We start from the raw sequence: 14,821 nt of genomic DNA on the forward strand, positions 1-14,821 counted from the left end.
GCGCGGCGGCGGCTGCTCAGCCCCGCTGTGCTGCACAGGGCAGCCCCGGGCACGGCCCCGGTTAATGCCAGCAGATACACGCGTGGGCGCGTTCGGCCGAAGCGGGCCCGCAAGGAGGGCGTTCATGCTCCCGGCCCCGCCGCGACCCCGGGGGAGACCTGCGGGTGGCGGTGGAGCCCCCCCGAGGCGGGCAGCAGGCCTTCCCGACCCGCCCGGTGGGGGGCCGGAGCAAGTAAGTTACCGCCAGCGTGGGCTGCACAGACACTGGGAGCAGCAGGGCCCGATCCAGCACCTCTCGTGTGCCCTGACGGTGTGTACACGGGTGTGCCAGGTCAGGCGGCACCGGCTGTTGGCCCGGCACACGTGTGCTGGTAGGTGCCCTGCGAAGTCCTGCCCTGGCAGCCTCACGCTGGCCCCAAAACACCAGCAGAGACCAGACCAGCTGCGCAGCTACTGCTGAACTCAGCTTTCATGAAACGCTCCGGGGGCCTCGTTCTCTTCCAGGTCTTGTCAAGGTTCGCAGCTGATTTGCAAACCAGACATATGCAGACGAAAAAAACCCCTTAGTATTCCCCTGCAAGAGCAAAGGCGCTGTCTGGCGCGTGCCTCTGGCAGGGTAACGGTGGTGCCCGTTAACCCCGGTACAAACACCGAGCTGGCGCTGCCCGCTCCCATCCCGGGCACGCAAGATACCGCTGCTCCCAAGCACGCAGGGCCGTGCTGCGGGGCCTGCGCTGCCGTTCACCTCACAGCCGCCACTGCGACCGGCTGTGTGCGTGCGGTCACACCCCGCGAGGGCCTTCTTTAATTAACACCCGCTTCGGGGTTCTTTCTGTAGAGCAGCGCCAGCCAGACCCGCTCAGCGGTGCCTGCCAGCGTTTGCCCCGTGTCTCTGCGTACATCAACGTAGTTTATTCAAAGCTTTGGCAACGCGCAGCTCCGGTGCTGGGGAAGCACGGCCCGGCCCTTCCCCCCGCCCCACGCCTGCGGTGCCTTGGCCGTGCCCAGCCCTTGCGCCGGGCCCCGCTTCGGGCTCAACACCGAGAGCCAGGCAGCTCCTCACCCGCTGGGGGCTCAACGGGGGCCGTCCGCTGCCCGGTGCGGGAGAGCAGGGCCGGGGGTCCGCGCCCCCGGGGCGGGGAGAAGGGTCGGTGGCCGCAGAGCGGAGCGGGACCCGCAGGGCGCAGCGAGAGGGAGCGCGTCGCATCCCGATGACGCCCGCGAGCGGAAGGGGCGTGACGCGTACGCGGCGTTGATTGGCCCGGCGGGCGGAAGCGACGGCGGCGGGCGGAAGCGGCGGGCGGGGCGGGGCTATGGGCCGGTTGGCGGTGAGCGGCGCGGGGATGGCGGCGGCCCGCGGCTGCCCCCCGGCGGGCTCCGGGGACCGCGCCCTGGCCGAGCTGCTGCTGGAGTTCTCCCGGGCACAGTACCGCGCCAAGGACGGCGGCGGAGCCGCCGCTGCTAAGGTGAGGGGGCCGAGACTGCTGAGGTGAGGGGGCCGGGGAACCGGTGGCGTGTGCGGCGGGTGCTGACCGGTGGCTGTGCGCAGGTCGAGCGGATCGAGCGGCGGTGCCTGGAGCTCTTCGGCCGCGACTACCGGTACAGCGTGATTCCCAACGCGCACGGCGAGGTCTGCGCCCACTACCCGCGGCACATCGTCCTCCTGGAGCGCGACGCCGGCGCTGGCCGCGACCCGTAAGGCCCCCGGTGCCCCCGGGTCCCCCCCCGCCCGCACCCCGTCCCGCACGGCTCACGGCCGGTGGAGGCGGCTTCGCGCTTTGCCCCGGGGAGATTCCGTGCCTGCCGGGAGCCGCTGCCGCTCCGGGTCTCCCGCCGGCCGAGGGAAGCCCCGCCAGGCTGCGCTGTGGCTAATTATAGCCGGCGGCGTCAGGCGCTGGGCACGCCGCTCCCGGGACACCCCTCGCTGCCTGCCGGGGCTGCGCTTCGTCGCCGAGCTCCCCAAGTCTCCTGGGCTTCCTTGGTGAAAGCTGCTAAGCTAAGTCTGTAACTTGGGGGGGGGGGGGGCAGGAAGGAAGCGGGGTGCTCCGGGGCAGCGCCAGCTCCGCTGCATGCTGTCCTGGAGTAGACCCGAGCACAGCGTTGGATCCCGGTAATTGCTGTGCTGCAGCTCGCCCAGAGGCTCGAGGACCTCCTGGTTGGGAGCAGGACTGTGCGATGCTCTCCCTGTCTTGATGAAGTGCCTGTGGTCTGGCTGGAAGGCCTCCAATTTGAGAAATTTTAGTCTGGAGAGCATCCTGAGGCAGGGTGGCTGATAGGGGCCGGACGGGTGAGGCAACCTGCACAGAAACAGTCTGCCCCCACCATGGTACGTGGGTCAGTGGCGCTGAGGTTTAGTGAGTTAACGGGAAATGCCTGCTTGCAGTTTAGTGCAAGCCTAAACCAAAGCATTTCTGGACTTTGACCCGCAAGCTCAGAATCACGTTGGTCTCGCTTCTTTCTGAGCGTTAGCTGCTCCCTGCGGCTCTAGCCACAGCCTCCCATTTTTTATTTTATTTTCCAAGAAAACACAATGCAATTTTGCTGTCTTAACTGTGTCCGTGACAACAGTAACACATTCAAAAGGACGGTGGTCGCCGTGTTCCCCTCACAGCAGTGATGTGTCTGGCTGCTTTGCCTGAGGAAGGCAAGCCGTCAGCTGGCGTGCTGGCACGTGGGCTGGGTGCTGCAGGAGGGGGTCTTGGGGAAACAGCTGATTGTCAGGTGGGAGAATTTCTGCTTAACAGTTAGACCAGATTAGAAAAGATTAAACCCCTTGCTGGAAAAAAAAAAAGGGGGGGGGGGGGAACTGAAGTCTGAAGCTGTAAATGTAACTGGGACTGTCTTTAGGGAAGAGAAACTGAATGTTTCTGCTTTTCTTGTTCTTGTAAGAGCAAAGGATGTTAAACTTTTCTGATGAGTATTCAAAACAAGTGTACTTACACACAGTGCCCCATTTTCTTCTGGGACTTTTGCAAGCCAGCAGTGGCAATTGAAATTTTAAATATCAATTCTTTCCAAGTCTTGATTTGCTCTCCCAGGGAGTCATGGAAACAGGCTACCCTTCATCATCCCTCTCCTCCTGATTTCTAGGTGATAATCTCTGTAAAAGCTGCTAAATAATTTTAGACAAATCTGGTTTTTAGTTGCATCATTGTACTCTATGGAATGATCATGAAGTGGAGACTGTTGCACTTCTTGTGTTAAAGAACACAAGAACCTCTTCCAGTGAACAGGACATTCTGAGTGTCTTTCTCTGCCTTTCATTTTTCTAATGTTCTTAATCAGCTGGTAAGATCTCCTTGGAGCATGCACAACGCTTCACACCTCTAATAATAAGTTTTTTGGAAGCAGTTCTCACTTATGCAAACTCTGTGCTGCCCCGTGGGTTCTGTTGGTACGGCTACTTCTGAGCTGTGTGGGGAACCAGCAAAAGAAGAGTATTTTTAACCCAGATCAGTTTCCTGATCCCGTTCATTCTGTGGCTGGGCAGCTGGAAGAAAGGATGTTGCTTCATCAAACTTGGCTAACAGTACTCTGAAATCCAGGCAGGTGCAGGAGGTAGTGGGAGGAATTTGGTGTGTGGTTTTGGCTATCAACCAAGGTAACTGTATGTCCCTTGGTCAGGTGCTGCTCGTGTGGAGCCACAGAAAGTAGCAGAACATGTCTGACAGCCAGGAGAACCTTCCCTGTGCTTGGAGAACTCTGACATCCCCCCAGAAGGAGCAGTCAGGAGCTGCAGGGAATGGAAACGGAGGGATGCGCTCAGTTCTTTACTCGCTGTCTTAGAATTACTGTGATGGCGCTTAATGAAAATGTCCAGATCTCCGGCACAGGCCACGACTTTGGTTTCGGTTGCAGATCCTGTTATGTGTCTGCACTCCAAACAAACCTGATTACGGTTGCACGTAATCTAACAATGTGAGAGGAACACTTTGGTTCCAATGCAGTTACGGCTATCCAAAGAGAAGCATCTCTGATTCAAGCCTGTGTGAAATACAGCTGCAAAAAGTTGCTTGCTCTTACAGGAAATGTTTCCCTTGCATGTAAAAAGATGAATTCAGGTTTGAGGTCTGATTTGGCGGGGAGAGCTGAGGGGATTAACACAGAGGTAAGGTTCCCCAGCAGTATCTTCTGGAAAAAAAAACTTACAGAGAAAAAACAAACAAACAAAATCCAACATTAAAAAACTCCTGAAAGTCAAAAAAAATTAGTTAAGATACATGGCATTCCTTCTACCTCTTTCTCCACCTTGTCCCAAGCAGCCTTAATGATGTTCTTTCACGCTGCTGTTGAAGAGTGCTCTGTTTTCTGAACCTTTTTCAGTAGATTTCACTCCTACCTATGCTGCATTGAATCGCCTGTCCCTGTAAGAGTGTTGCACCCATTCTTCAGAGCAGCCTTTCCCCTCACGACAGTAGTCTCAGTACAACTGTGTTTACTTACCGTGTTTATCTCTAGCTTTACAGACGATGGTTCTTGAGAAGATCCGAGAGCCCTGTTTGTGACGCAGCCATGATGAATAGCAGAGCGGGTCTCTCCAGGCTTGCCAGGGAGCAGGCACGGGAACCTGGGAGAGGGGCTCATCCTTCTGTGTCACCAGTGGGGCACTGTGCTTCCTGTTTGCCCCGTGTCCCGGGTTCCTACCAAGGCGCACAGACTTATTCCCCGATGCTGTGATGCCTCCCCGAGGCAGTGCAGTTAGTGTGCTGAGAGGGAAAACCTCTTGACTTGTCTCAGCTCCTGGGGAGGTGCTTCTCTTAGAATTTCTGATCTTCCAGGCATTTGATTTGTAGAATCACGGAATGGTTTGGATTGGAAGGGACCTTAAAGCCCATCTAGTTCCAACCCCCCTGGCACGGGCAGGGACACCCTCCACTAGCCCAGGCTGCCCAAAGCCCCATCCAACCTGGCCTTGAACACTGCCAGGGAGGGGGCATCCACAGCTTCTCTGGGCAACTTGTTCCAGTGCCTCACCACCCTCACAGGGAAGAATTTTTTCCTTATCTAATCTAAATCTACCCTCTTTTAGTTTAAAGCCATTTTTGTTCAATCCCATCTTCTGGACTGAAGCAGTGCCACATACCTATTCTGGTAACACCATGTTAAAGTTCTCGTTTTCCTCTGTATTTGCTTTTACAAAGGAAACATACAGACAGCTGGAGCAGAGTGCAGGATGTGTCTCTTGATTGCGTGCATTCATTTAAAAACAACCCCACAACCAAATCTCAAAGTTTCAAAATAGTTTGGTGTTGGGAATTATACACGAAGGCATCTCTCCTTAAGCTGCTCATGGGCCATTCCTGCGGTGTGTGTTTTTTCACGTGCTCTCAGCAGAGGGAAGCAGGTGGCAGAGCAGAGCTCCTGGCTGTTTGCAGTGACAGCAGTGAGCAGAGTTTTGGTTGCATCGATCGGGCGCATGCTTCTCTTGCCTGCGTGCAATCTTAGGTACTCCCATGTAAAGTATATTGTGTTAGCGTTTTCCTGTTTTTGCACTTAGCACCCTCATGTCTGCAATGTTTAAAGATTAGCTTGGGTTCTTGTTCTTTAAATTCTGGTGTATGTCAAAGCTCTTGGGAGCTGGACAGCTAAAATAGTTGTATATGTAGGGAAACACATGAAAAATCTTAAGCCTCCATTATGAATTCTGAGAATTGAGTCCTTTTTTTAAAAAAAAGAAGTAGGATTTGAAGGTCTTGTTTGCTGTTTCCCTGCTTCCACTGGCACCACCTTGTATAATCTTTTCCATAAACAGATCAATTTCCGTGTTAATAGTAGATTAATTTTTTTAATCCTTCCCAGAATGGCAGCTGCAGGTAGGTTGCTCCACACTCTCGCTGATTCTGAAGCTTAGCAACTTTCTTTTAACTTCCAGCATAAAGGTATTAATTTGTTCTTAGGCCAGCATTGTCCTTCGCCTTTGAGTTCTTCTCCCTGTCCGTTGTAAGTTCTCTCTTTCACCCTAATACACATATCGTTGTGTCCTCACTTCATCTGCTCTGCCGGTCAATCCGTGATAATTTCTTTTGCAGCATAGACTGTCCCCTGGCCATCCTAATCATCTTGCTGTGCCTTTTCAGGCGTGGCTAGGTCACGGAAATCAGATGCCTTATCTAAGATGAGTTCTTTTGCTCTACAAATGCCAGTACTTCTCCATCCCACTGGAGGGTTTCCCATGATCTTATTTGACCTTTTTTTCAGACTTACCCTGCTGATAATGTACTAGCATCCAGACATCAACCAGTTCATCTAGGCTCTTCTATTGAGCTCCGCTACTGGGAGGGGCTAACTGGAAGTTCTTGTTAATCATCTCTGAGTGCACGGCCATGCAGTTGTGTATGTCCAGACTTCATCTGGTTTCTGTCATGTCAGTCTGGATGCTTCTTCAATTCCTTGTGGAAACTCTAGTCCTCCCTGCATTGATGGTTCCACCTGAAGGTCGGTGTAGTTCAGAATTCAGTTTGGATTCCTATCGAATGTAGACTGGTACTTGGACAAATTGCAGCAATTTTAACTTGTTTCCAAAATGTCTCCAACTTGGAACACATTTCTGTTTTAACTTTAACCAGAAAACCAAACAAAATTTAGTTATGCAGGTGCAGCTGATGTTAATCTAACTACTCTGTTCAACCCACTAGCCGATTTACAGACAGTTGTCTAATTACCCAGCAATGCAAATGCTCAAGTGACAAGAACTAAGGTTCGTTGAGTGTTCAAGCTTTAATTCTCTATTTTATTTATTTTTCGTTGCTTGCAAAATTATCACTCTGATAGTGAATTCACTCTGATGGTAGTGCTGAGCTTCTTTTAGATGGAAAGACGGTGGGGAGGAAAGCAGAACATACATTTTTGTAGACACTGGCTTACTCAGGTAGTCCTCCGTTAGTAATCCACATGTTAGTCTGTAGCAGACCGTTCTGACGGTACTCATATTGCCAGCTTCTGAAGATGTTTGCTGTCATGTACTGTGCAGCTGGTCTTTCAAAATAAAGAAAAGGAGACAGAAAAGTGTCTATACCTGTCGTATAGCAGCAGAAGCAATTCTTAAAGAAGCGTCCTCTTGATTGTTAACTTCAGAGCTGGCTTCTAGGTGGAAGGGATGGGGATTACAGCCCAGGGTGTCTGCAGCAGCTTCGCTGAACAACGTGTGAGAAGATGCTCTGTGTACTGAACCGACTCTCTGTCCACTAGGTTTGAGAGCACTGTGCAGGTTGGCAAACTGCAGGACCTTATCAACCGAAGTAAGATGGCGAGGTGTAGAGGACGATTTGTTTGCCCAGTCATTCTGTACAAGGGAAAGGTAAAGCTTCATGGGTTACCTGTCTTAACTTAGAAAATGACCTTTCTCCCTGCCGTTTGAACTGTGCAGCCACGTCTTCAGTCAGTTGTCACCTTTCCAAATGCTATAAAACCTGTTCTCAGGTACAAGCAGGCAGCCTGTAGTAGTAGGTAGCATTTGCTATCTGGGCTGCGTAAGTCATCTGTGGGGGCTTCAGGCTATTTTACCCCACCATGTCATGAGCCTTGCACCAAAGAGCTGACGTTGTCTCCGCATGCATGTTCCTTCTGAGGGACCAAAGATATTTGGTCTTTGAGAGGGGAAGTCAACTATTGTCACTTTCTGCCCCTTACTCTTCCCAGCAGTGAGCTCCTTTGATTAGCTTTTCTCTCTAAAGAGAAGTTTCCGTCATCTGCTCCCTGGGGAGGCAAGATTGCATAAATGGTCATATGAATGTGTGGGCTTGTCTGCAAGGGTATCTATAAGAAAGTGAAATTAGGTTCATTTTTATGTGGATTACTTAAACTGTATTGAAGCCCTGTAGGAATAGTCTCATTTAGAACTTAAGTAGCTTAATTCAGTTCTCTTAGTTCAATTTAGAAACACTGTATGAATAGCAAAATCATACCTGTGACAATTTTAATCTAGCTTGACTGAAGCCATCGTGGGCTGAACCTGCTGACCTTTTTCTGCAGAAGTGAACTGCCTGGAGTCGTACTGGGACCATCCATAATCTTATCCACAGAAAAGTGGAAATAAGGCTCAAGCAGGGTATTAACAGAGCATGGACATTGCTAACTTGGCAAGAATTGACTGTGTTAGTGAATTGGAGAACTGGAGATGAAAATGTGATTTAAAAACTAGCTACAGATAAAGGCACTTGGGGGTTTGATGTGTTTGGAGAACTCGATCTGGACCAGGGTTGCAGGGGGGACTGCTGAGAGGTGGTAGCTGTAGGTACCAACCATCTCTGTGTAACGTGACAGCAAATAGGCCAGAGACCTGAAAAGGGAAAGACTCCTGGAGCATGCATGGTTAATAACAAAATCTTCTTCCAGCATATTTGTAGATCAGCAACGCTGGCCGGCTGGGGAGAGCTCTACGGGCGGACTGGCTACAACTATATCTTCTCAGGTGAGTGAGGAGCCCTCTGTGGCCGGCAGCCTGGCTAGGCTGGGACAGTGTCCTAGGCAGTCGCAAGACCAGGCTCTTCCTGAGAGCAGGTGCAGAGCTGTGGCATGGATCTGCATGTATCAGGCCCCCCTTAATAGAGCAAAGACTGAAATCTCGTCTCCGTTTCCAAGCACCATACTACAGGACAGAGTGCCATACCTCATAAGAAGCAGCAGCCAAAGAATTTGAGGCTGAAAAATGAGGTTTGGGAAGCATGTAGGCAAGTAAGGCAGCCCAAAGGAGTCAGGCTACTGATGCCCAAACATTGGGGGTGGAAATAATGGAAGAAAGATGGTAAGAACTTGCCATTGCTTGGCTAATCATTGGGAATCAAATCGTGCTACTGGTGAGATATACCGGACTCTAGGGAAAGCTTTTCAGGGGAGAATTTGGTGTCTGTAGTGTAAGAGCTGAAGCTTGGCTTAGCAAAGCACTGTGTAGCACTATTGGGGCATCCTTCTGGCTGCCACTCATGGGTTTGATCTACCTAGGTCCTTTGCGATGACAAGGGAAAGGTGGGCTATATTGGAAAATGGGCTCTTCAGGAAGAGGAAATGTGGGGAAGGTATTGAGCACACTTATGTGTGGAGAGAGGACACCAAACCATGGCCTTTCAGGCACGTGCATGTCTTGTCAGGTTGGAGATTGAGTTGGTTTACACAAGTTTTGGATCTTAATGCCTTCTTTGCAGGGGGTTCTGATGATGCTTGGGCAGATGCAGAAGACATTTCAGAGGAAGATTCTGCACTTAGGTTTGTATGGATCACTGGGATAGGGAAAAAGGAGTTTGGAGCAAAGCTGACTGGCTCAGCCACTCAGTTCTGCTCTTTCCTAGGCTGCGCTTTGGGTACAGGCTTGAGACCATCACCAAGCGCAGAGTCTTACTTCCCTTGCTTTTGAAAAAGAGTCTTGAATGCTAATGGCTGGCTGAACTGAAGCCTGTTAATCTATTGCCAGAGGGAAGGGCTGGAGACAAGAATATATAGAGCCAATTAAAAAGGTGTTTGAATTACACAGATCTGTTTACTTCATCAAAAAAGTACGTCTCCAAGCTGGAGAAATTGTTGTGTACCTTATGTGCTGGTTGCAGCACAGTGAGATGTGGGGAGGGACCCTAAGCATGAAGTTTGCAGTATCAGTTCCTTGCAGAGTCTGACTCTGACCTGTGGAGACAAGGCTCGTGCTGTGCTGCTTATAGCTAGAAGCAGTTCAGGGAAGAACTGTGACAGTATTGTGCAGAGAATCAGACTCAATGTGGTCAGTCTTCCGCGCTCATCTTGCTTTGCTTGTTCTGTCGTGCAGAAATGCAGACTCCCAGTTGTTTGACAAGGTCAGAGGGCACGACATCAAGCTGCTTCGATACCTGTCTGTCCGATATATCTGTGACCTGATGGTGGAAAACAAGAAGGTGAAGTTTGGCTTGAAGTGAGTCTGAGTTCATTTGTTTTTCTGCAGGCTTTGGATTGCAGCTAGTGTAGCCCTTACATGGGAATTCTTATTGGGCATGCACTCACCAACCTGGGAGCACTCCCTGGAAGAGTCCTATGGCAGGATCAGTTAGTTGGTCCTGCCGAGGTTTTCAGCCAGAGAAACCTGTATCAACGGGCAAGATACCTGCTTTCATCTGTCTTCTGCAGTCAGAGCAGGTTTTCTCTGTAGAGCTTGCAGTGATGTGACAGTCACCCTTTCAGAAAGAGGAGAGTAAAGGAGCCCTCTGCTTGTGTATAGGAGCAGATAGAGGTATTTCTGCGTTCCAGAGGAAAGCTTTAGTATTTTGGGGCTATACCTGTTTATTTGGATGTGTTGAGTAAGCTCTGCCCCTGCTAATTCCTGAGTCAAGTCATTGTGCAGGGAGATAGGACAGGTAGCTTTTTGGGTGCTGGTGTCTCCATGAAAAATCCTTTACAAACGTCTGCTGTTTTCCTCTTGTCCTGTGCAGTGTGACGTCTTCTGAGAAGGTGGACAAAGCTCAACGTTACGCTGATTTCACGCTTCTCTCCATCCCATATCCAGGTACAGGACTGATGTCCAGAGGGACTCCCAAGGGACAGGTGACAATCCGTTTCTGGGGAATCCGTTTGTGTGTGTGGTGAAATGACTGTGGCTTGCTGAATGATTCCTATGCTCCCTCTGGAGAAAAGCTTTTAAACTGAGAACGGTGCAACGAATGTGGATGCTCTGGCAGTGTGAGTCAGTATTAGGCACTCTCTGAGGTGGCAAAATAATTTCTCAGCAGTTCTAATGAATTCAAGCACAGTGAAAAAAGTCCCAGAGGTGGAGCTAGGGTTAAGATGGCCTTTGTCACCCCCGCAACTCCAAACTACTACTTTATGCAAAATATATGTTTTGCTTTGTGTTATGTAAAACCCCAATTCTTAAGAGTATTTTCTAGTCCTACTGTTCCAGAACAGCACTGTAAGATATTCTCAGTGCTAGGCAGAACTATTAACCTGAGCCTGCAACGTACAACTGAGATGCAGACCACTCCAGCCCGTCTCCCCAGCTATATTAGTCCCTGTGCCTAGCAACCACTGCTGGGTCACTTGCTGCACTCTTAAAGGAGAGCTGAATATTGCTGCCTGCTTGCTGATGTCAGGCTCGGTGATAGGATTGGATGTGAGACTGCTGTGCTTGAGGTCTGTCTGCAAGACCTTGCGCACAAAGAAAGGGAGAGGAGGAGAAAAAAAAAAAAATAAATGAAAAAACCAGTAAAACTGTTGTGGATGATCCAAACCCAAACTTTTCCTTGGTATTACTAGTTGTTGCCCTTAAGCATCTTTTATTTATTTATTTTTAAAGGGTATTTTTCCTTTCATGCAAAAATTAGTGACAATTCAGAGAAGCTGCATTAAGATTTCCATTGAGTTTGCCCTGCAGATTGCAGAGACATACAGAAATAAGAGTATTGCAGGCTTCTGTACCACGTGGCATGGGTACATGTTGCTACCATATGCCTCGCCAAACTTAGACCATGGGAGAGACGGTGTACACAGGTCTTTTGTAGAGTTTGCAAAGAATGAGGAAGAAGTGACTCTATAGAGTTAAACTGTAGAGTTGTTATTGTATGGGGATCTGCATATTGTATGCAATATTCAGCGATGGTGTTTCCTCTTTTGCCTTCTAGGACAGCTGCCATCTTTTAGCAGCTCTTCACTGCTATGCTAGAAGTAAACTTTATAGAACTGGAAATTCTCCCTGCAGATGTTGCCTGATTTCAGCAGTGCTGGTCCGTAGGGGAATGTTGTCATTCTGTTAAATCTAAGGCATACCCATCTAAGGATCAGCAACCCCTCTAGTAACTGGCCAAATGCCGTGATACATTCTTATTGATGTTTCCAGGTTTGCATTGAAAGAATTTCTGTTTTGTAGTTTGTCTTTAAAGTTATTCTGAGATCCTGTTGTTGAGGTGAGCGAGGCAGTGTCCAGACATGACTGTCTAGGGTGCAAAAACTTGGGTTAAAATGGGGTATCTGTAGAAGCTTTTGTGCTCTCCAGTGCAGAGAAACCCTCCTTTCCATTTGACTGGTAGTTGGTATTTGTAGATGCCAATGCTTACTGCCATAATCTCCCATTCTTTGCTTTAAACCATTGTTTAATTGGAGTTAAATCTCAACTGACAGATTGCTTCCTGACTGTGAGTTTTTGAGGGCTAGTCCTGTCCTTGCACAAAGATTATTTTTTTCACCATTGGAGTTACTTGTGACTTGCAGGGTAGGAATCATTGCCTGTGTTCTGTGCCTGGCACAGGGATGTCTTGGTAATGTGGGCACCATGGGGCATACGCAGAACACTGGGAGAGGTGTTTTGTGTAGCCTGCAGGCAGCCGCAGTGCTAATGGTGCTGCTCAGCTGTGACTAAGTGACTGCAGTTTGCTGCAGAGACTTCAAATAGTTGTTTGAGAAGAACAGAGCCAAAGGACAGACTTCAGGAGGGGAGAGCTTGGGGGTAAACCTTGGAAGTGGTTATGTACCTGCTTCCTTCAGATATGGCAATTCGCATGTTTGAAAGAGGAGACTTAAATGTGAGAGAAGTCACAGCTGCCTCTGACAGAGCCCTTTCTTCTTACCTGCAGCAGATGCCCTGTGAAAGTTGGCTTTCCCCAGGGCTCTGCCAACACCTCCTTTGCCGGTTCCTTCTCACTCAGTGTGCCAGGCTGACGCCTCAGATCTGTGCAAAAGCCAGTGGCCCTGGAAAGCAGAGCTCATTGGTGAAACCTCTTGTTTAGAAAAGAATAAAATCAGTCCCTCAAACTTCACATTTGCTGTGTGTTTGGAGTTTGCCCTTTGCTATGTGAGTGTGTTCACTCCTGAGTGCTCTGGGTTGTTGCTGCTGGGAGGCCGCGCTGTACACCGTACTGATGATTACTGCTCTTCTCTTCCCGCAGGCAGTGGTTTTGATTGGTTTGGTGCTCTGGAGCCCAGGGCTGCCAGCACTTCCAGTCCCACGGGGTACTTCAGTTGTTAGACATCAGTTAGCTGAACGGTTGTTCATTATTTCTTTTTCTTGCAGGCTGTGAATTTTTTAAGGAGTACAAAGACCGGGATTATACAGCTGAAGGTCTCATATTTAACTGGAAGCAGGTATGTTACGAAATGGAGAGCTGTGGGCTTTACTGGGCTTAAGTCTTGCCTCAGAGTTCCTGAGAGATGGTGTGTATGTCATGTGCTTATTTCTGATCACAGGGAGGAAACCAGCAGGACAAACAAAGCAGATAGTGAATGTACTAAATTATTCATTGTAAAATTTGTATGTAAAATAAATGAATCATTATCCTGAAGTCCAGGATACTTGACCTCTCTTGGGAGATACGGGTTGCTCCTGTTTTTGCATTTGATATCTTATTGATAGCCTCTGTTCTCAGTTCTGTCTTCGTATTATGTCTCCTTCTGAGGGACGAGACAGTTGAGTGGAGCAGCCCTACAAGATTTAGAAACTAAACATGCCTTGTCCCTGGCTTTCACCCTTGGGAGCACAAAAAAGCTCCTCTTGTCCACTAGTCCTTCTAAGAGGCTATGAGTTCATTCTTATCTCTGCAGGGTTTTGCATTCGAAGATGCTTTGCTGAGGTGCTTTCTTCTAGATTTGGCATTTGTTGTTTTGTTTTTTTCTGGAACTCGCCTCCTTCAAGTCATGGCTTTTCTCTGTTGTTTTGGGTGTTTTTTTCAGGATTACGTAGATGCTCCATTGAGTATCCCAGTCTCTCTGACCCAATCTCTGAGTATTGATTGGAGCGAGTACCAGGTGAGCGAAGCGGGTGTCTCTATGGGAGGTCAGAGATTCAGTCAGGAAGGATCAGTAAAGATTTGAAGTGTGACTGGCTCCTGTTGCAGTAATCTGGCGTGCTTCATACCATCCCAGCAGGAGTGGGGCTGCAAACTTGAGTGTTCAGAATAGCGGTGGAAATTCTCTACCCAAAAGTTTCCTGCCTTGGTGCATCCCAAGGCAGCTGACTGTGACATCAAATCTTTTTCTGTAGCTTGCATAAAGCTCGCAGTCCATTAGGGAGATACGTCAGTAGCAAAGGTAAGGAACAAAGGAACATGCCAGCAAACAGAAAGCAATATTACTTGTCCGCAAGCTTAGCTGGGCATGTGCCTGCAGTGGGCAGGCTTCCTTGGCTGTGGAGAGTCTTGAGAGAGATCAGCCTTCCCTTATGTGAGCTGCAGCCAAGCGCACCTTCTTCATGGGTGTGTACCTGTCCTACGAGAGGAGAGTAGAAAATCATAATTGACCGTAGCGTGTCTCCGTTCCTTATTACTGTGACAGCATCGCAAATGATAATTGAACTCTTCTCTTTGCCCAAGCTTCGAAGTTTACCTTTGTTCATACCAGGGAGCATAACTGTATGCTGCTGATTAGTGTGCTCCATTTCACACATCAGTGGACCTACCAATCCCCCCAGGTTTTGTGCTGATTGACTGTGCTGGAGTGTGTCATGCTCCTCTGCTCTGTGGCTGGAAGCACCACAGAACTAGCAGAGCTCTGCGTGCTGGGCCAATGTTTGTTGGTGAGGCAGAACTAATGGGACCACAGCTTGTTTATGGCTAGAAACTTGTTCACTAGAATACTGAGCAGCCAGTATTTTAAAAAAGAATGTTAAAAATTGAAGAGGGTGTAATAAACAGATGCAGAAATGATCTGAGGACTGGAGAAGGTGCTTCACTTAAAGCTGAAGTTCTTAGTCTGTTTAGCTAATCACAAAGGCGATGAAGGGTTGACTTGATGAATGTATAAGTATGTTTGCAGGGAGAAAATACTAATTCTAAAGCACTCTTCAATCTGGGGAAGAAAAGCTGCACAGGAAGCAGTATCTGCAGTCTGAAATCAGACCTTCAAATAAGGAAAAGCAGTCTTGCATGTTATTTTTGAGAAT

General features: G+C 49.2%; 1 protein-coding gene across 2 annotated transcripts in view; it reads left to right on the top strand.

Moving 5' to 3' along the window:
* The first annotated feature begins 1,282 nt into the window (after positions 1-1,282).
* MTMR14 (myotubularin related protein 14) overlaps positions 1,283-14,821 on the top strand; it is a 33,415-nt gene continuing 19,876 nt past the window's right edge. For both annotated transcript variants that reach the window (XM_075762186.1, XM_075762187.1), the window contains exons 1-9: positions 1,283-1,466; positions 1,550-1,695; positions 7,189-7,297; positions 8,335-8,410; positions 9,141-9,201; positions 9,752-9,874; positions 10,389-10,462; positions 12,959-13,029; positions 13,615-13,689. In XM_075762186.1, the coding sequence (XP_075618301.1) occupies positions 1,314-1,466; positions 1,550-1,695; positions 7,189-7,297; positions 8,335-8,410; positions 9,141-9,201; positions 9,752-9,874; positions 10,389-10,462; positions 12,959-13,029; positions 13,615-13,689 (888 nt within the window). In that variant the 5' untranslated portion in view covers positions 1,283-1,313. The remainder of the gene's footprint in view (positions 1,467-1,549; positions 1,696-7,188; positions 7,298-8,334; positions 8,411-9,140; positions 9,202-9,751; positions 9,875-10,388; positions 10,463-12,958; positions 13,030-13,614; positions 13,690-14,821) is intronic.

This window comes from Balearica regulorum, chromosome 10 (assembly GCF_011004875.1).
Source record: "Balearica regulorum gibbericeps isolate bBalReg1 chromosome 10, bBalReg1.pri, whole genome shotgun sequence".
NCBI classification, from domain to species: Eukaryota; Metazoa; Chordata; class Aves; order Gruiformes; family Gruidae; genus Balearica; species Balearica regulorum.